Source organism: Brassica napus, chromosome C1 (genome assembly GCF_020379485.1).
Source record: "Brassica napus cultivar Da-Ae chromosome C1, Da-Ae, whole genome shotgun sequence".
NCBI classification, from domain to species: domain Eukaryota; kingdom Viridiplantae; phylum Streptophyta; class Magnoliopsida; order Brassicales; family Brassicaceae; genus Brassica; species Brassica napus.
In genome coordinates, this window is record NC_063444.1 from 15,714,118 (window position 1) to 15,727,628 (window position 13,511).

Below are 13,511 nucleotides of genomic sequence, written 5' to 3' on the forward strand. Positions count from 1 at the left end.
TAATTAATTATTTGTTAGTTGTTGGTTGCTGTGATCACTTATATATTGTACTTAGGTGTAGTTAATATTTTCCAGTGATTTGATGTGTATTCACTGCTATTTGTGAACTACTTGTGGTAGGTAGACTTTGTTTAATTCTTCTGCTGTAGTTAATTATCTCAAATGAAAGCAAAAACTTGTTTATAAAACATAGCAAATCCACAACTAAAAACACACAACATATAAACAACAAACCAAACCCAAACGAAAATGGAACCTTTCTCCTTCAACTCTCCCGGGTTTGTTAACCTTTTAGCTTCGCAGAGCAGTCCACCAATAGACGTTGACTCTGCTGAGGCAGTTGGTAACTCGCCCGGGTTAGTTAAACCTTTGGAAAGGAGAAAGTGGGTAGTCAAAGAAGACTTTGTGCTCATTAGAGCTTGGTTGAACACGAGCAAGGATCCCATAGTCGCTAATGAGCAGAAGGCATGGGCGTTTTGGAAGAGAATAGAGGAGTATTTCAACTCAAGCCCTCAGCTCATTGGCGCCGTTCCTAGAGAATGGGGTCAATGTAAGCAGAGGTGTGGAAGGGTGAATGAGCAGGTGTGCAAGTTTTTGGGTTGCCATGAAGCCGCTTTGAAGGAGCAGACGAGCGGCCAAAATGAGAATGATGTCATGAAAGCTTCACATGACATCTTCTTAAATGACTATAACAATAAGTTCACACTTGAACATTGCTGGAGGGAGCTGAGGTTTGATCAGAAATGGAGGTCACACGCGTTGTCGGTGAAGAGGAAGGAAGCATGTCCGGAGGTGGTGCCTGACGATGAAGAGGTGAGGCCTCCTGGTGTAACGGCGAGCAAAGCAGCCAAGCGCAAGAAGGACGGGAATGAAGCAGCTTATGATCAAATACAAACCATGCTAGCTCTGAAAAATAACATTTCGAAACAAAAGATCCTTGATCGTCTCCTTGGCAAAAATGAGGAGACTCTTTCTGATCAAGAAAAATCCCTTAAGAATAAACTAATTGGTGAAATGCTTTGAGTTGGTTAGTGCCTTGTATTGGTGCTTTGTTTAGGTTGCTTTGCTTAGCTTGATTCGATGGAATGTTTAGGTTGCTTTGCTTAGAATATGTTTAAGTTGCTTTGCTTTGTTGCTTCGATGTAATTGTTGGTTGAACTTGTTGGTTAAATTCTTGAATTATTGATTGGGTTTTATTTTATTTTTCAGGTCAGAAAGTGCAGGTCACGGGTTGGAGTAAAGGTGTTGGAGGTGAGCAGTTGTTGCAGGTGAAGCCTAGTTGTTTTTTTATGTATGTTGCGGGTAGTAGGACTTTAGACCAGCTTTGGTCATGGGAAAGTGTAGTGTTTTGTTTCTTGCTACACTTATTTTCATTCACGGATTATGTACTATGTATTGTGTCAGTCACAACTTGATTCACGGATGATGTAATATGGTTTCAAACTCTCTATATATGTTTGCATTGTATCATTTTATGAAATAGCACTTCTCTCACTTTTTACTCTCTATCAAGTTCATTCTCTTATAGCACTTGTCTTTGTATTGAGTGAGATAAGAATGTTTCCCACTTCGTGATGTCTCAAGTTCATTCTCTTCTCTTACTTTTTACTCTCTATCAAGTTCATTCTCTTCTCTTACTTTTTACTCTCTAATTTTACTCTCTATCAAGTTCGTGATGTCTCATCATGGTGATTCCCACTTCTCTCCATGGTGATTCTCGTATAACACTTCCCTCCAAGGTGATTCTCTTGTACCAGTTCTGAAGGAAACCGAGGTGATTCCCACTTCTCTGCAAGGTGATTCTCTTGTACCACTTCTTTCCAACAGTCATCTTCATCTTCACAAACGGAGACAATAGCAAGGATCCACAACAAGGTATAATATACAACAAGGTACAATAGCAAGGATCCACAACAAGTATGTAAAAAACAAATAGAATACGAAAAAAATATAATTATGACAACTTTTATATAATTATGTAAAAAAAAAATTATATTATGAAAAAGATGATAGAGTCATGTAAAATAAAAGATTATGAAAATAATTTATAGCATTATGACAACTTTTATAGAATAATGTAAAAATAAAAGATTATGAAAATAATTTATAGCATTATGGCAACTTTTATAGAATAATGTAAAAATAAAAGATTATGAAAATATTTTATATAATTATGACAATTTTTATATCCCCTTTTGTCATGTTAGGAAGAAAAAATCAACAATGTCTTCCTCATCAAGTGATGAAGTTGATGAAGTTATAGAAGAAATGGTCGACCAAGTAGTTGATAATTACATCGACTCAATAGTTGAGGTTCAAGCCAACAAGCCGAATAGACGAGCTTATATCGAAAGAGATCGGGAACAAGGACACAATCAACTATGGAACGATTATTTCAAGGAAAATCCTACATACCCACCGGAAATGTTTAGGAGGCGTTTTCGAATGAACAAGCCATTGTTCCTTCGCATTGTCGAACGTATAAGTAATGAAGTTCCATACTTTCAGCAAAGACGAAATGATTGCGGAAGGAACGCGCTATCTGCACTTCAAAAGTGTACGGCAGCTATACGTATGCTGGCATATGGTCAATCGGGAGATACATATGACGAATATCTCCGACTTGGTGACAGTACATCACGTTTTTGTTTCGAAAATTTCACTAATGTAATAATACAATTGTTTGGAGATGAGTATCTACGAAGTCCTACACCTGAGGATCTTCAACGATTACTCGATGTTGGAGAGGTACGCGGGTTTCCAGGGATGATAGGCAGCATCGATTGTATGCATTGGGAGTGGAAAAACTGCCCAACGGCTTGGAAAGGTCAGTACACACGTGGTTCAAGAAAGCCGACAATTGTCTTAGAAGCCGTGGCATCACATGATCTTTGGATATGGCACGCTTTTTTCGGATTACCAGGTACCCTCAACGATATCAATGTTCTTGATCGGTCACCAGTTTTTGATGACATCTTACAAGGTCGAGCACCTAAAATTAAGTTCAAGGTCAACAACCACACTTATCGTATGGCCTACTACCTTACGGACGGAATTTATCCGAATTGGGCAACATTTATCCAATCCATCCCACTTCCTCAAGGTCCTAAAGCAGAGCTATTTCCTGAACGTCAAGAATCCACCAGAAAAGATGTCGAACGGGCTTTTGGAGTATTGCAATCGAGGTTTGCAATTGTTAAAACCCCAGCTTTAGTATGGGACAAGGAAAAGATAGGAAAGATAATGAGAACTTGTGTCATATTGCACAATATGATAGTAGAGAACGAACGACACGGATACGCTCAAATTGATACATCTGAGTTCGAGTCAGGAGAGTCAAGCAGAAGTTCGAAAGTGAAAAGGAGAGAAAGTATTCATGTCGGTGATATGTTAGGCATTCGCAGAGAAGTTCGAGATACAGAGAAGCATGATCGTTTGAAAGCTGATTTAATGGAAAATATATGGCAAAAGTTTGGTAATTAAGATGAATAATGTTTGTATGTTTGTATGTTCTCTGTAATCTACTCTTAATGTATTGAATAAAAAAGTTTTAAAATATTTATTCATGTATTTTCAATAATTTGATTTTTTTTTAAAAAAATATAAATATTATTATTTTATTCCTATAAACTGATTCTTCAAGTTCACTAATGCACAAAACAATAAATACCGATTCATAACTATTTATGGACCCACTAAAAAATATTAAAAAATCCTTATGAACCCGAAGGGAGGTTCACTACTGCTCATGCTCTTATACTTTAGAATAGTGACAAGATGCAATATTATTATTTTATAAACACATTAAGTCTTTTAAAGCCTTGGGATAGTATATATGAAATACTTAGAAACACAATTTTTATGTTCGTCGATTGGTCCGACTCACCAACTTTTGTTGCATGAGCCATGCCGTTTCCTCTCTATCTTTTTTTTTTTTTTTTTTTTTGCTAAAAACCTCTCCTCTATCTTGTTAAACTTAATATATATATATATATATATATATATATATATATATATATATATATATATATATATATATATATATATATTTGCATTTGTTTTATGTAATGGTATTTGACCTATAGTTAAGATTTATTTTAGAAACATCAATTGCGTGACTAAAGGAAGAACCAAATTAATGAATTCCGTAAATACATATAATTCAATGCCCATGTTGGTATAGGTCGACTACCTTTTAGTATAAATAGATAGCCTTTCAACCCTAATTCTCATTCATCAGTTTCACAACATTTTCAAGTCAGAGACCCAAAAACGTCAAATCAAAACACAGAGTCATAATGGGATCTTTGGCTGAAACACATATCACTTAGGTTAAAAATCTCCGACGAAGAAGCCAACCTCTTTGCTATACAGCCCGCTGGTGCCACCGTGCTTTCAATGGTTCTTACATCTGCCCTAGAGCTTGACCTTCTCGAGATCATATCCAAGAATGTTGCTCTCCCTAGGGGTCAACTGTCTCCTCGGATGTAGCTTCTTATCTTCCGACCAAAAACCCTGATACTCCAATCATGGTTCACCGGATCCTTAGGTTGCTTGCGGCTTACTTCATCTTGACCTGCTCTGTTCTTTAGCTTTCTGATAGCGGCGTGGAGCGTCTGTACGGATTTGGACCAGTATGCAAAGTACCTCACTAAGAACAAAGATGGAGTCGCACTCGATGCACTCTTGTTTTTGGAATGTCCAACTACACCATCGTCATGACCAAGATTCTAGAGACATGCAAAGGCTTTCAGGGATTTTTTCGGTTGATGTTGGTGCCTGGTGGTGGCATTGAAGTCACTTTCCGTAATCCGTATGATTGTCTATGTTCCCTCATGTCATTGCGGAAGCTGTTTCTTATCCCGGTATATGTACTTTCCTTTTTGCTATTTCGGAGAAGCATTGAATCCTAGTATATATATATATATACTCATCGTGGATGTTTCAATGTCTTAGCTTGAGTTTTGTTGAATGATTCAGGTATTGAACACATTGGGGGAGATATGTCTCTAAATATCCCTAAAGCAGATGACATCTTCATGAAGGTAAGTAAACTAGTCCTATTATAATTCCTGACAACAAGTTCTTTATAAGAATTAATGCATTTCAAACATTTTTTTTTACATGTGATAGTGGAAAAATGTCATGATTGGAGCGACCAACACTGTTTAAAATTTCCGAAAAACTGCTATGGACTGCCTCATGCTGGCTCACAACCCCGGAGGCAAAGAACGGACTGAAAAGGAGTATGGAACATTAGCCAGAGGTTCTGGCTTCCAAGTTGTCTGCAGAGCCTATGGTACTCACATCATGGAGTTCCTCAAGAAGATATGAGCCTTTTAAGTACAAATATCCATGGAACATTTTCTTCTCGTTTTTCTTTTGCGTCCAAGTATTTTTCTACATTTCCAATGTTATCTTGTTCTGCATGTGTTGTCTCTCTGGCTTGTGAGGCCACTATCGTCGTTGTTTACTTGTTTAAGCTGTTTTGATGTTATTGGAAAAGCATTTCTTTGTAATTGTACTCCGATTTTAATGCATATGACTTATGAAAGTGGATTAAAAGTTTGTTTCTCTATGCCTATGTTAGACTAATTAATACAATGGATCAACGATAACTGGTTTACTAGGTAATAACCCGTCCTTGTGCGGAATGTGATTATTAGTTTCGTTATTTTTTTAATAAAGAGACATTAAGCTGTTTAATCTGGATATCAGTTCGGTTTTAGGTTGTTTTTTGATTTTTAATTTCCTAAAATATAACTATCATTTTAAATCAATAGTTATTTGGTTTGTTCGGTTAAAATGTTTGATGTTTTTGTTTTTTTTCCTGTGATAATCAAAAATTACTATTATTTGTTTGTTTTCATGTTATGAATCTTAGACAGTCGTGATGTCGAACCAATGGTTCCATATTATAGTTTCTAAACGGATAATAGTTAAAAAAAAGAAAAAAAAAACTATTAAGACAAATCATTTTACTACAATTTGGTCTATAGTGAAAGAAGCATTAAGAAAAAAAATATTTTAACTTCCAAAAAAATTAGATATTTCAGTTGTGGTAAATACTTAGTTATAAGGAGCTCACGTCAATGTGCACATGTATGTGTATGTAAAAGTATATAAATATGGTTGATAAATATATAAAGATACTGTTAATTAATATTAAATGACATTTTTTTCAAACTAATACATGAAAAATAAAATTCTTAAAATGAAATTATTTAAAAACAAAAATATTGTAAAATTTATATAAACTATTATATATAACTTATATATAATTCTTTAAATATATGTTTATATATGCATATAACAGATCAAATTGGATATATGTTCCTATAAATATTGATATTTGTGGTTTTTTTTTTTTACGGATATTGCATTTTATTATTTGATTTGTTTCGTAGAATAACGAATATCCGAATTTTTTGGTTCGAATCAAAACGAATAACGAATCGAATCAAAATTTATGAATAATTTGTCCAGCTCTATTCGTAAACAGTAAAATTAACGTAAAGAAGAACCATGCATGTGAGTTTTATATTAAAAAAACGTAAAGTACATAGTGTGAACATATTTATGTAGAGTTTGACTGAGAAGCTCTCTACATATGACATGTGTCCATTTTAGTATGAACACATTTATTAAAATGCTTCTACACATGACATGTGTCCAGTTTAGTGTGAACACATTTATTACAATGTTTTTTCTTTAATATATAAGAGATATCATCTTTTTATCCCAAACTAATTTAAACCAGACATATGAACTAAAAGTTTTGTTTCCCAACCTAGTGGATGCTGGTCGTATTTGTCGTGGGGACATTTTTGGTTTAAAACATGCACGTAAGAACTTATTGGTGATTTATAGATCCCGTCGTCAAGTGATGAAATGAACTAGAGTAGAAGAGTTCATGCTTTGTTAGGAAGTATCAGGAGTACGTCATACATGAAGCAACGAATTGAGTTTTCAAGTTTTGGCGACTACATCTTAAAACATGACTTGCACTATATATACTAGGTAAGGAACCCGTGCAATATAGCACGGGAACTCATATACAATCTATAATTTATAAATCTATATGCTTAAGTAATAATCAAATTATATAAATAATTAAATTAATCTTAATAATTAAAATATGATTTGCAAAGTATTAAATATATATATATATATAAACCTTAATGTTCCAGTTATATTTTATAGAAAAAATATTGCATACAATTCCGTCTCTATCTTTTAAAAAGATTTCTTAAATTTTAACATGATATATTTAGCTCCAACCAATCTTGAAAAAATCCAGTTATTTTCACATGAATTTTTTTATAAAATTTCTATCTAAGAGATAATATTAAAATTATTAGTTTATACTCTTTTTTTTAAAAAAATTACTATTTCTATGTTAGTAAAACAGTTATTATTTATACATAATTATTTATCGGCTTTATTTCTAGAGAAAAAAATATTAAGAAGATTGAATATCATAATAAATATATGGAGACTTATGTTGATATATATGACCTTTTCATTTATAATATCATCTTGAATTTCTAAGAGAGTTCTTATAAAACACTAACACTTATTATATTAAACTAACACAATAATTATATAAAATCATTAAAATTGATAATTATGGATTTCATTATTGAAATCATGCTGACTTTTGTTAAATCAGCAAATAGTATTTTTGAAGTCGATGTGGTATTGAAATATAAATACTTTAGAGGTTTATCTGTTTTTCAATCAAATTTTCCTATCTTAAGCTACGATAGAAGAACAACACAAAAAAGGTTTTGATGTTTATATGTGTTTCTTCAAAGATTTTTGAAAATCGTTTAATAGTGAGTTTCTACATTTTTAGTGTATTGGTGGTTTGTCAATGCCTACAACTTCTTATATAAATGACAAAAGGTTGCACTATTCGATAACTAAACATTGCAATGGTTAGCTAACAGTTGTAATGGTTAACACCAGAAGTTACGAAAAAAATCTATATTAATAATAATATATAAAAAATTAAAAATAAAGTTTAAAAATATTTCTATAATTAATATAGTTAAAATGAAAACACTTTTTTCAAAATAGTTTTAAATTATTAAAAATTTAATAAGTATAAAATATGATAAAATAATGCAATCTCTTAAATATATTTTGGTTTTTGTTTGCGCAATATATTTTGGTTTAATATTACTAAAGAGTATGAATAAATGTATATATATATATATAGCAAAAGAAAAGTCGCTTTTAAAAGTGATACAACTCTTTAAAACATTTTTTGTAATGTTAAATCGTCAAAATGTCTGTAATAACAATTTTTTATTTTCTTTTATTTTTCAGTTTTAAAATTCACATGCATTTGCTATTATTTGTTTTCTGTAATTAAACTAATAAATCATATATCTAATTCCTAAGAAATTAAAGTTAAATGAAAACAATTTAACAAAAAAAAACTTTTCATAAAATTTAAAATAAAATTAGTATATTAGAGAAAATTTATAAAATATCGAATCATTACAATATAGTTTATTTTAGTGTGATATTTGAAAATGAACAATGAGTTTGTTATAATTTGCTAACAGAATTTTATTAAAAAACTTATCTTTTGTAATAGTTTGGGACTTTGAAAAATTATGATGAATTTTTTTGACATCTAAAACCTTCGTTTATACTAATCAAGATTACCAAGGTTATTAACAAAACCATATAAATGATTTTTTACATAAGCTGTTATCCTTTTATTCTTTTATTGAGGATAATATACATTTTGCTACCATACCTTCTTTTTCATACGTCTTTTAAACTCATAATCGCATAACTGATCCCGTTGCTTCTAATGTTGGTTCCGTGAAAGTATATTGATACCAATTAGCAGTGGTGAATGTAGGTTGACGATTATGGGTGCAAGGGCATCCACTCTTTTAAAAAAGTTATATATTTTGTAAGAATTTTGTTTAAATTTTGCCATAATTTTAACCAAAACAGAGTTCTGCACCCATTGAAAATCTTTTATGCCCCACTTAGATTCACTTATGATGTCCTTCTAATTTATCTATCTACTAAAATGTGCACCCACTAATAATATATTCTGGATTCTCCCCTGCCAATTAGTCTGTACCAATGTATTTGGTGATAAAGTAACCCTTGCGGTGAAATTAATTTTGACTCAAAACACAATCTATCATGTCGTACTCGACGTGATTCCGAAAAAGGCGTAAACACTTTCACCATTATCCTGACTTCAAAATCCTGGACTGCTTTGATGTAAACCTGAGAGATCTTGTGTCACTTGCGACTTCTCCTAACATTAGTAAGCAAGGTTTTTCAAAGCATGCATCTTCATTCTCACAAGGCTCAGATTATAGAGAATTGAAAGTTGGTGTAAGAATATTTTATATTCTTATATGACCTATATTTTATATTCTTATAAAGTTCAAGTTCACATTAAAGTTATAGATTCTAATATTAAAAACTATATTAATGACTTCTTCTATATTGGTGCTATATATATATATATATGTGTGTGTGTGTGTATGATGGTGCTGAGAATATGTTGATCAGATAGAAAGTATTGTTTGTGCTTGAAAGAGTATAAAGGAAAAGGTGTGATTATCGAAAAGGCACAACAACACATATCTATGTATATGCTCGCGTGTGTTGGTGGTTAATATAGAGAGAAAATCGACTTTTCTTATATGCAATAAGAGTTACGTTTGTGTCGGTAATAAAACCATTACGAAACGTATAAGCCACCGTAATAAACGTGAATAGAAGGGTTTAGATTCCTTGGTTCATCAAAGGGAATCATAAAGGATTGAAGGCCAAAGAGAGGAGAAGATAAATTGATAGAATTGCATTTATATTAAGTCTAATCAAGCATGATCAAGGTTAGTGTTTCTTTCTCCTCATAGAACACTATTAGGGTTGAATTAAGATAAATCTAGTTTGGTCTTGGGTAGATTTCATAACTAAAATCATAAAAGTATATCTTACTAGGGTCGGCCTGGGCTACGCCTGAGATTTTCTTATATTTTTTGTTATATGTATGGTATTTATAGTTATATATATATATATATATGTGTGTGTGTTATAAAAATATATGCCGTTAGGTAATTTTAAAATTATTTTCATTGTTTTTTTAACGAAATTTTTTAATAATAAAAACTTTTTTGGGTGTTTCAAAGAAAAAACAAAACTTGCTATTTTTATTATTAAAACCTATGTATAACATAATGAGAAAAACGAATAAATAATAAATTTAATCTTTAGATATGGTCTGAATATTTTTTGACCTTTCTTATTTATGTTTAATGTACAATAATTGTTAAAAATACACAAAAAAAAATTACTTTGGCTTTGGAACCAATAATTTCATAATTTTAAGGGTTTTAGAACATTTATTTTTTGAAGTTTTTTCTTCAACCTGTCCTAAATATATTTATTTACTTGTACCACCTATATTTTCAAATATATATATATATATAATCAATTTTGAAAAATGGTCATAATCGTATTTGCATAATATTGTTATTTTCTTGAACATAATAGTTATTAAAAAATTATGTAGTGTGGTTAAAATTCTATATTATAGTTGTCTTTGGATGTCGTATGATAATACATATCATATGATATGTACTTTGACATTTTTCTTTTTAAAAAAATAATACAAATTCGGAATTAAATGTAGGTTTCAATACTTGTTATGCAATTTTTAAATTAACATATTTAAGCATTTTATATGGTATATAGTTTAATTTAAACAATATATATATATATATATATATTTTTTTTTTTGAATATCTATTAAATGAGATTTTATATCCATATGATTTTATATCATTTATTTCTTGTTATAACAAAATAAAGTTAAATCACTACTCACAAATTTTCAAGGTAGGATTTTTTTAATAATTTTAGTAATTTATAGTCATTTAAAAAAATTCAAATATAAGTTAGAAAAAACTAAAATTTTTATTATATAGTTAATGGGATGTTTAGTTTTTTTATAATATAAAATTAAACAAAAAAGATGGATAATACAAAATTGTTATCAAATCTTTATTAATTAAAATAATTAATTGTCATATATATTAATTATTTTAGGTAATTTTATAGTATTTCTTTTTTTAAAAATGAAAAATTATTTTTTGTACACTACTAATCAATTTGATAGTTAATTTAATAAAATGCATAATATATGTTTAAATAAACCAATATATTTTTTTAAAGATTCTAAAAATTATCCTAGTACTTTAAATACATAGTAGATGAAACAATAAGTTTACATTCTTAAGTGTGTTATAAAAAAACCTTGGAGTATAGAGTTTATTTGTTTTAAAAATAGTGACAAAAAAGATCTAGATTTGTTCGAAGGGTTCTACAATAACATGTTTTTTGGTGGTATGCCGTCATGTTTGACGGGCCACATGGATGTTATAATTAATTTCTTTTGTATCATATGGTTTTCGTAGATATTTATCTATTTTTTCTTGTTTTATTTATTTTATCGTAAAGTTTAATAGTATCTGCTAAAGAGACCCAACAAAATGTAATGGATTAATATACATATATTCTTTATACATTTTGTTTTTACTCTTTACAGCGTTTTGTTGGCCAACACATAGTTTTAGTTTTGTATAAAATGAATTTTACTATTTTATTTTATTTTGTCAATGAAAATTTTCATTGATTCTAGCCCATTGGGAATACTAATTCTTTGGAAATTGCAACATTTGGTATGAGATTTTGAATTACAATAAAAGAGAAGCCCAAAAAATTAAAAAATTACAGCCCAAATTGGAGATGAATCCAGAAACCTTCCACGTTTGACAATGATCTTGTTGACTCCACATCACCAGGACACGCATCTAACATGCGTTAAGCAGCCATCACCGCGGCATTGCTGAGCGTCAGCGCCGTAAGCTTGACATATCCAACTATTCCGATACCAAATATAGCCTTCCACTTTAATCAGGCGGAGACAGATCCTGACACAAAGATAACATAGAGAAATCTGGAGAAACCTAGTTCCAAAATCAAGGGAATTGTAAAAGAAATTTATGATTTTCGATTTAGAAGAGAAGGAGAGGAAAGGATGCCACTTCCCGAACACACCTGACAGAATGTTGCTGATTCAGATGGATTTGATGTTCTACCTTTATTCTCTAATGAAGCTCCCTTTAACGCTAAATCTTCATTTTCTTCTGGACATGTGTCGTCTTCACCCAAAGATGGAAGCAAAGAAAGAAGCCAGAGAGATGATTTCGAGATGAAAAATCCTAACATATTTATACCCGAAATCACACCAACGCATTGAAGACCTCATCACGGCTGATCGAATTAATGGAGGAGTTATCACGAAAAAGCCACAAACTCGAACCGTTTCAGAGATCTATGAGAAGTTCAGTAGTTGCAAAGTCGCTGCATAAGGAAGAGAAAAGACGAATGCCACTTCTTCGCTGCATTAGATCTAGGGTTTCCAAGAATGGACCGTTGGGCCTCAGGCAGAATCTGTAATTCATAGCCCAAAAGCATATACAGTTGCCAAGACACGAACTCCCGATGTCACAAAGACGAAGCCCATACATGATTTCGTTTTAATGAAAAGTGGACACGTGGCGCGCCCATAATCATTGACTTTCCTAGCTGGAATCCTACGTGGACAGCCTAGGAGAGAGTTAAACACTCTTTTATATATATAGATAGATATATAGTTGGTCCTCCTGATGCATGAAGGAACATGCCACCTCCGATCTCGAACCTTTTTTTTTCATTTCCTCTGCCTCATAAGCAAACTTTGATACGATCTTTTGAACCATATAACCAGTGAATTCTCCAAAAATAATAAAAACAATGGAAACTCCATTCCGAATCCCTTTGTCAAGATTGGAAAATGGGAAAACACCGGAGAACAGTTTTGTAGAACTTAAAGTCACCACCCACTGCATTTACCGGACAAAACCCGCGAATAACGATAATGGTAAACCATGCATGTGTTCATCAAAGACGAGTACTAAAAGTAACCACTTGAATTATTGGAGATTAGTCAACTCCGTGACGAAATCTGAAAATCTAAAAACCGTGTAGTCGTAGTTCTTAATCTCTGGAACAACACATGAAGAAATATGAAGATGCGTGTAAAGATGACTCCACCGTTATGAATCGTATTTTCATTCATAGGTCACCTTTATCGCAGTTAACAAGAGAATTTTTAGTGATCTGGGTCCCGCAAAAATGTGAATAATCGATTCTAAAAGTCACTAAAGAAGAAACCGTAATTGTGAGTTTTTTCAACTGTTCATGGGTCCCATTGACACTCGGCGGTTCGCGATTGGTTTACTTTTTAATTTTTTTTTTAAATCAGAAAAAAAAAATAAGAAACCCTTATGGGTTTTTATGAATAATGATGCTCTAGCCTCTTCCACTGATTTTAATGGTAGTAACCAGAGATCTAAATGTATTAAAAACAGAGTAAATAAAAAGAGAAAACAACCATCGTTGGGGTCAACGTTGGCCGA

The 13,511-nt window shown here is 31.5% G+C and overlaps 2 protein-coding genes and 1 long non-coding RNA gene across 3 annotated transcripts; all 3 read left to right on the forward strand.

Moving 5' to 3' along the window:
- Nucleotides 1–249: 249 nt before the first annotated feature.
- On the forward strand, nt 250–1,023 carry LOC111210935 (glutathione S-transferase T3-like). Its single transcript, XM_022711732.1, has one exon. It carries the CDS (start codon nt 250–252, stop codon nt 1,021–1,023), a length of 774 nt encoding a protein of 257 aa, XP_022567453.1.
- Nucleotides 1,024–2,223: 1,200 nt separating this feature from the next.
- LOC125579838 (putative nuclease HARBI1) lies at nt 2,224–3,786 on the forward strand. Its single transcript, XM_048743711.1, has one exon. The coding sequence runs from the start codon at nt 2,224–2,226 to the stop codon at nt 3,481–3,483; it is 1,260 nt and encodes a 419-aa protein (XP_048599668.1). The 3' UTR covers nt 3,484–3,786.
- A 401-nt stretch (nt 3,787–4,187) lies between these two features.
- LOC106432403 lies at nt 4,188–5,573 on the forward strand. Its single transcript, XR_007317917.1, has 3 exons — nt 4,188–4,865; nt 4,981–5,045; nt 5,134–5,573. It is a non-coding gene; the product is annotated as an uncharacterized LOC106432403 (long non-coding RNA).
- Nucleotides 5,574–13,511: the final 7,938 nt, after the last annotated feature.

Excerpts from the sequence above, each read along its gene's own strand:
- LOC125579838 (XM_048743711.1), top strand. The coding sequence starts at position 2,224 with ATGTCTTCCTCATCAAGTGATGAAGTTGATGAAGTTATAGAAGAAATG.
- LOC111210935 (XM_022711732.1), top strand. The coding sequence starts at position 250 with ATGGAACCTTTCTCCTTCAACTCTCCCGGGTTTGTTAACCTTTTAGCT.